General features: G+C 44.3%; 1 protein-coding gene across 1 annotated transcript; it reads left to right on the plus strand.

Moving 5' to 3' along the window:
* Window positions 1-636: 636 nt before the first annotated feature.
* LOC133930330 (cysteine-rich receptor-like protein kinase 10) lies at window positions 637-3168 on the plus strand. The gene is made up of 6 exons (XM_062376967.1): window positions 637-1080; window positions 1199-1344; window positions 1434-1644; window positions 1969-2206; window positions 2316-2466; window positions 2557-3168. Exons 1-6 carry the CDS (start codon window positions 894-896, stop codon window positions 2881-2883), a joined length of 1260 nt encoding a protein of 419 aa, XP_062232951.1. The 5' UTR covers window positions 637-893; the 3' UTR covers window positions 2884-3168.
* The last annotated feature ends 4946 nt before the right edge of the window (window positions 3169-8114 follow it).

Raw genomic sequence — 8114 nt, forward strand, 5'->3', positions numbered from 1 at the left:
ATGCATACATATTTTCAGTAAAAAATATCTGGATATGAGCATTTTATTGTATTTTTAGAATTTTTTATATGAACTTACACAACATTTATTTGTTACCAACTTCAATTCCTCTTAATAGTTATATAAGCAATTTTGTGAAAAATCATAAGCAAATTATAATAGATCCATGAGAAATTTAAAAAACAAGTTAATACAATTCGGATCAGATGTTCAACAAATTTTATAAACAAATTACAACCATTTAAAGATAATATTAGATCTAGCTACTCCATATTTTCAATACAAAAGAACAAGTTGTGAACAATTTTTCTGCAAGTAGATTTTAGAAAAGCAAATCGGTTCAAACTCACAAACAATTTTGTATACTTTCAGAGTAAAATAGATATACATCATAACACTAAAATATACACATGTAGTTTTTAGGTTTTACCTTAATTAAAATATTATTACGAAAACGTATTATTCTCCGAACAAAAAGTTCTAGAAATTCAGGGAATTCTCCGATCCTGCTTCCGGCTAAAAAGAAAGGACAACAGGATGCACGTTTTTTTTCTCATTGGTAGCAGGCTCGTGCAGTGGATAGATACTCATCATCCGCTGGGTCAAATGTATCTGCCTACTGCCGGTGGTGACAGGACAAAAGGCCAAACGCGACAGGTGAAACACTTGGATGTTGCTGCCACTTTTCAACAGACCGCACCGTAGCCAACCTCGGAGCACACCCCCCCGCTCCTCACTCCCCGTTCTCACGTCTTTCTCCTTTCGTTGCGTGCGTATTACTTCCTTCCACACTTCCTCCTCCTGCCCCGCATCAACCCAGATTCCTTCCAACGGTGCGCGCAGCAACTCGGCAGCTTCATCGAAGAGTACGAGAAAGGTTGTGGCGGGGGAACATGGCATGGGCGCGGCGACCAGCCGGGCACCGCCGGTTGATGGACACGGCCCCTGCGCCGGCAGGCGACGGGGCAGGGCACGGCTCGAGCCCGGACGCGATGCGGATAATGGTGGGCGTGCTGGTGACGGTCATCGTCTGCACGCTGTTCTACTGCGTCTACTGCTGGAGGTGGCGGAAGCGCAACGGTGATCAGAGCTCTGCCCCTGCTCTGCTCTGCTTTTTCAGCGGCGGCTACTGTTTCTTGCCTACGTCCTTCCTTTATTTCTTGCACTAAGAAGGTTTTTCTTTTGTGGTTTAATGCAGCCATCCGGAGATCCTTGATCGAGAGCCTGTGGCCGCGGTCGAGCTCGGATCTGCCTCTCATGGACCTCGCCTCCATTCTCGCCGCCACCGACAACTTCTCCAAGGCCAACAAGCTCGGCGAGGGCGGCTTTGGCCCGGTCTACAAAGTAGCCAACAACCACCACCACGCCGCCTTTAGTTCCGCCAGAAGCTTCTCTTGCCATTTCTTTGCTGAGTGTGCCCGTGCTTTGCGTAGGGCGTGCTGAGCGGCGGCGCGGAGATCGCGGTGAAGCGTCTGTCTGCGCGGTCCCGGCAGGGCGCGGCGGAGTTCCGGAACGAGGTGGAGCTGATCGCCAAGCTGCAGCACCGCAACCTGGTGCGCCTGCTGGGCTGGTGCGCCGAGCGCGACGAGAAGCTGCTCGTCTACGAGTACCTCCCCAACCGCAGCCTCGACGCCTTCCTCTTCGGTACGGTATCCAACTAGCTCAACCGCGCCGCCGCAGCAGTGCTGCCTCTCCCCTTCCATTCTGGCCACAGTGAGCACGTCCCTCTCACGGTAGTTGGGCCATGTGTCGTCACGCCATAAATTCCATGTCTAGTACGAACTCATCGACTGATTAATTAGAGTTTTATTGGCTCTACTGTGCTAGTAATAGCCAGTAATTAACCTGATGCGTACTGGACAACGAGACCCTTAATTGTGCTAAATTTGATAGTGTATTGTTATATAGTAAGTACTACTGAGTTGATCGGTCGAATTGCGTTGTTTGGTGGTGGTTACTGGTTTGCAGATGCGAGCAAGAGCGCGCAGCTGGGCTGGAGCACGCGGCACAACATCATCGTCGGCATCGCCCGCGGCATGCTCTACCTCCATGAGGACTCGCTCCTCAAGGTCGTCCACCGGGACCTCAAGGCCAGCAACGTGCTCCTCGACAACAAGATGAGCCCCAAGATCTCCGACTTCGGCATGGCCAAGATCTTCGAGGATGAGTCCGACGGGATCAACACGGGCCGCGTTGTTGGAACCTAGTAAGGAAGGCCCCATCGAAATGAATGTAAATTACGGTCAACGCTTGGCAAGAGTTGGCCACAATGTTTGTGTTCCTGATCTAGCCTCTTTGTTGCAATTGCAATGCAGTGGGTACATGGCGCCAGAGTTCGCGTTGGAGGGCATCTTCTCGGTGAAGTCGGACGTCTTCAGCTTTGGTGTCCTCCTGCTAGAGATCTTAAGCGGGCAGCGGAATGGCGCGTTGTACCTTGAGGAGCACCAGCAGTCCCTCATCCAAGATGTACAGTATCTGAAGCTCCATTTGATCCCTCAATTATACAATTTTCCATCACCAAAGTCAGTGGTCTGAAGTTAACTGAACTTTTCACAGGCATGGAAGCTCTGGACTGAAGATCACGCAGCCGAGTTCATGGACCTGTCGCTTGGGCGATCATACATCAAGGAGGAGGCGTGGCGATGCTACCACGTCGGCCTGATCTGCGTGCAGGAGAACCCGGACGTCCGGCCCACCATGTCCAACGTCCTGCTGATGCTCATCAGCGACCACATGAAGCTCCCTGAACCAGCCAGGCCACCGTTGTTCACACGGCTGAGGAACATCCCGTTGTCGGCGCAGCCACTCACGACCAGGACAGAGTCGACGGCATCTCCTCAGTCGATTAATGATGTCTCCATCACTATGATCGAACCGCGATGAGATTTTTCGATTTTGGTCACTCCTGTCTGCGAGGTGTCGTATGTACATAGTAAGTTTTCTCGAGGCCGTTGATGGCATATGTAGCTCTGAAAATACATGATACAGCGTAGATGGTGAGAAAAGGATCCATGGGAAACTGATAGAGCTTTCAAGTGTAGCCAAAGGTCCGTTTCATTCATTCTTTTGGGACGAGCATCGTGTAAGGTCCTTTGTGTTTTATTTTGAGTCTCCTCTTTCAAATAAAAAAAGGAAACAAGTGTGAGTTTCACTGAATTCTTAAAATTACATCAAGACTGCCCTTTTTGGGTATGTCAAGGGCTCAAGGCATGTGACCTTTCACCATTTGTGCGCTGCTGAAAGAAACCGGAGACCTGAAAAAAGGGAGGGGGGGCGGGGGGCGGCTTTATGGCTTACTGTGTTCTACTACTTTGGCCCACCACTGCCACTGACCGCGTGATGGGGGGGGGGGGGCTTTATGACTTACTGTGTTCTACTACTTTGGCCCACCACTGCCACTAGTGTTCTCACCGCGTGATAGGTACTGCAGGAGTTTTGCGGAGCTGCTGAGGTTGGTGTAGAAGTGCAGGCAGCGGGGAGAACTCATCCTTCATTTTTGATACAGAATTATAAATACCTATTTACTCCTAGATCGACTGAAATCGAGAGAGATTTTAGTCAATTGTGTGAACACGTGTGAGACATGCCTCAACGAATTTTTAGTGTTTCGAGGTCAAGGTTGCCAGAGCTCCGGTGTCTGACAGGTTTAGAAAATAGGTTCTAACGAGGGAGGCAGGTCAGATGGAGGAGGCGGGTGTAAGGGCGGCACGGCGAGGCGGCGAGAACGCCGCCGGCTGCGGGCAAGCGATAGACCTCCGGTGGGCCAACACCGAGACAGGGGCATCACATCCGCTTCGGTTAGCGCAGCAAGGGCGACGGAGGTGGACCCAGCGGTGGGGACGACGTCGAGACGAGAGCAGACAAGGGTAGACGGGGGCGCGCGAGAGAGATGAGCTCAGGAGTGGGAGGTAGAAGAAAGAAGATCAGATGTCGGATTACAATCCAAGGGCTGAGCAGCGTTGACTGAAAAATTCTAAAATTTCAGCACGCTGAAATATAGGGGCCTCCTTATAAGTAACGCTATATCCAGAACCACTTATATGTGAGTTTGGATTGAATTTGTAGTATGGTACCACCGGGGAATTGTTATCGGGAGCAAGTTAGCACTTAGCCACCCGGGTTCTAGTCATAATAAACTATTTTTTGAGTGGTGAGGTGTCCTAGGTTTTTTTAGATCTATTGTATTAAACTATTTTTATTGTATTAATTCATAAATATGGACGAGCGTATACTGGAACTGTGTGGAGCTAAAAAAAGGGTTGGCAGGTAGATGAGAAGCAATTGTCCCTCATAATAGCAAAGATTCAGCTTTGAATACGGACAAATTATAAAAATACTAACTCTGGTTTTCATTTTACTCGTTGAGGATTGTTTCTCTTTTTTTTGAAGGAAGATGTTTTGAGTTATATTAATATCATAGATTTAACTTACATAAGGATCGATCATAATTTTATTTAAATACTGAAGAAAGTTTATTGTGTACTTAACTTTTGAATTGAAGATAATTGATATAAAACTAATTACAACCAGTCCTTTGTACTCAAGTAGTTTCATTCTCTGACATAGTCATCACCGTCTTTATCCAAAAGTCAGTCGGTCCTGCAAGCAATAAGATGCTAAATTTGTGGGATACCTTGAATATCTCGTATTCCTATGACTTTTCAGTGTCAACTGCACACAAAATAGTATAATACCAGTTTTATTACACACGATAGTAAAATTTTACAGAAGTTAAGGCCTAACGGCTAAGTTTTACAGCACATATCTGAAGTCTAATTTACATCAGTACAAAAGACCCGAAAAGAAAACTAGAGAAACCATAGGACGCGTCTAAGCGCGAACGGGACCAAAAACATAAAGTCATCCCCATCAAAATAGTCATTATCAACCACATTATCCTCCACAAACTGCTCTTTATGTGATGATATTTAAGCAAGAGTGAGTACTCTTGTACTCAGCATCCCACACAAGAGTATAATAAAGTTCAAGATAATTCTAAACAAATAGGTTATACAAATATAATAAAGATAGGTAGTAGTTTTCACATTTCTAGAACTACACAGCGGTCATTCTTAGATGAAGTAGCATGGTTAAGCATAAACATCAGTGGCCAAAACAATGTATTCATCATCATCATTTACATCATTACTAAGATGAGTAAGTACTACCTTGTCATCAAATTGGTATCACCTACAAGCATAGCTACATTCACAGAAGCACGACACATCGAATGATTTAAAGTTTAACTATATAGGGTTTGTCCATCTTTATCCACATGATACCCACGTCTTTTACGGTGCCAGGATAAAAAGGAATCGAACTATTATTTTATTTTTATAACGTGTCCGGTACAAAGCGGGTCCATCTTAATAACGTGTCCTTACTTTGCTTAGTTAGAATAACATGTCCACTATTTACATGAATACCGTGGCATAGGCCCGTCCAACTCCGATAGCCTATCAGTGGCACATATGTGAAACTACAACAGCAACCAAACCAAGTCCGAGTGTTCGGTCCGTGCATGGGCAGCAATTATGTTTTTATCATGGCTCATATAATAATTCCTCAAGTGCCTCATAGTCATGTGATTCATCACATAACTACTAAGATACATGTGCATGCAATCATCAACTTGACTACTATCCTTAGCTCAATCCATTCTTTCACAATTAACCAGGGTAATTGTGTCCACGAGTGATCCACAAATTTAGCTAATATATATATATATATATATATATATATATATAACAGGTTTGATACTTCTACCATATTCATTTGAGTGAACCTATGACAATATAGCTAAACTAAGGAGGGGGGGGGGTAATAAACGATAACACCAAAAAGAACTAAATGGAACTCCAAAGGAAATCTTAAGTATCCAAATAAAGAACCAAATCATTTTTTAAAGAGAGCAGTGGAAAAATAGCGAAAAATAATAAATTTTATATAGTTTGCAAACTGAATGCATATGAAAGTAGTGCTATTTGGACACGGGTGTCGGAATCCAACTCAGATTTGGATGTCTAATTCGGCAAAGAAATTTAAACACACGAAATAAAACTTGGAATCCAACTCGGATTCTGAATGTTCGATTCGAAAAAAAAATTAGACATAAGTGTCCAGATAACTCTGTATAAAAGTACTATCCATTAGAGTTTCAGAGATGTTCTATAATTGTTTTCCTAATTGTGGCACACTGCACAGGATAAGACTGTACTGCTTCATCAAAATATCCCCTTTTGCTTGACTACAGTAATTTCTGTAATAAAAGAGTGATTAGCCTACGACATGGACGTGCTCCAAGGTCATGTATGTGTACTGCTATGATCTTTTCATAGACGCAATGCATGCAGATGCCCACTGAATATTTCTAAAATTCAGAAATCCATAGGAAAATCAATAATCATGTGAAAACAATGCAATTATCAGCTGCAAGAATAAATCAAATGAATCTGAAATAAATCCGGAGAACTCACGAAAATATGCAATGCATGACAATAAATTCAGAAAAGTTCAAGAAATACAACAGCATGCCAATTCAAATGTTTTATGGCAAAAAAATTCTCCAAAATTTGAAAATGGGTCTGTTACAAAATCCAACCAGGTAAAGTACGTTTGGAAGAGGACTGATAGGAGAAAAATAAAAAGCAAGAACAACTGATGTCTAACAAAAAAAACGCTATCAGGTTGAGCTCGAGCCAAGAAGTCTAGCCCAACATCAGGGAGTTTTTTTTTTATATTTTTTTAAAAAAATTAGATAAATAGATTTCCGGTGAAGATATTTACAAAAGTAGGTGCCTGCAGCCCTCTCAGGGGACGCCCTAAACCCTAAACCCTCTGAGGGGGCGGTTAGGCCTACCGCCTTCTCAGGAGGCGATCTACCGCCTTCTCAGGGGGCGGTTACGGGTCCTAACCGCCCCCTGAGAAGGCGGTAGGCCTAACCGCTCCCATAGAGGGCGGGTAGTGCCTTTCCGCCTGGCTCGGAGCCTTACCGCCCCCTGAGGGGGCGGGTAGAGGTCCTTACCGCCCTCTCAGGGGGCGGTAAAGGGTCCTCCCCGCCCGCCGCGCCGCACCACCCGCCCGGCGCCCTCTGCTATAAAAAGGCCAAAAATTGGCCAAAAAATCATAAAAATCCGAAAAAAGGAAAAATTGAGAAGAGAGAGGAGAAGAGATGAGAGGAGAGGGGAGGAAGAGAGGTCGGCGAAGCCCTGCTGCATTTGGGCCGTGGATTTGAAGGAAAATTTCGGGTAAGTCTTTTTTTTCCTTTTTATTGTTGTTAATTTGTGCAGTAGTAGTATATGACATAGATTTTAGACATTTATGACCTAGGGTTTAGAAAATTATCAAATTTAGTTAGAAAATGGTACGATAGCAGTTCAATATAGAATATTATTTTTAGTATATTATTTTTAGTATGTTATTTGTAGTATATTATTTTTAGTATTTTATTTGTACCTGCGGACGTAGGAGGCAACAGTAGATGATAATTTGCGAACCTAGGGTAGCATTTAAAAATTATTTTATCCGATAATCAGAAATATAGTTTGTTGTCTTAACATGGGTTATGTTTGCGGGTGTTTCCAGGGATGGCAGATAAATTAATTTTTCAGATATATTATGGTGAGGGTAAAATTAGGTACGGTCCCAACGGTGTAGATCTGTCTGGATTTCGTCATGTCATGAAGGGGCTTAGTAAAGCTAATGAGAGGACTATTGTGGGTGTGTGCAAATGGCTCATGCGGTTTTTTCCAACTGGATCCGCAGCAATATGAGCTGAAGTTGAAAGTTGTCCTGAGCTGTGCTAGTCATGGATACTTTGGTGAGCTTGTTCCCATCGAAGCCACATCAACTTGGAGGCAATATGTAGATATATGCTGTGAACGTGGCCTGCCGCTTGTTTTGTTAACTGAGGCGTACCTGAAAGATCAAAATGAGGTGAACTCTGTAGAAGCAGTAGCAAGACCAAGTGAGGCAGTAGAAGATGAGTTAGAGGCGGCTAATGTAGGATCCAGGGAGGAGGTTGGTGATGTTACAGAGCTGCAACCGATGGGTGTAGCTGATGAAGGGGAGCACATCCCTAGCATCATTGAAGATATGGATTTGGAGGATGAAGA

This window comes from Phragmites australis, chromosome 10 (assembly GCF_958298935.1).
Source record: "Phragmites australis chromosome 10, lpPhrAust1.1, whole genome shotgun sequence".
NCBI classification, from domain to species: Eukaryota; Viridiplantae; Streptophyta; class Magnoliopsida; order Poales; family Poaceae; genus Phragmites; species Phragmites australis.

Excerpts from the sequence above, each read along its gene's own strand:
- LOC133930330 (XM_062376967.1), top strand. The coding sequence starts at position 894 with ATGGCATGGGCGCGGCGACCAGCCGGGCACCGCCGGTTGATGGACACG. Across the intron at positions 1,081-1,198 it reads GAGGTGGCGGAAGCGCAACG|CCATCCGGAGATCCTTGATC; the intron begins GTGATCAGAGCT and ends GGTTTAATGCAG. Across the intron at positions 1,645-1,968 it reads CCTCGACGCCTTCCTCTTCG|ATGCGAGCAAGAGCGCGCAG; the intron begins GTACGGTATCCA and ends ACTGGTTTGCAG.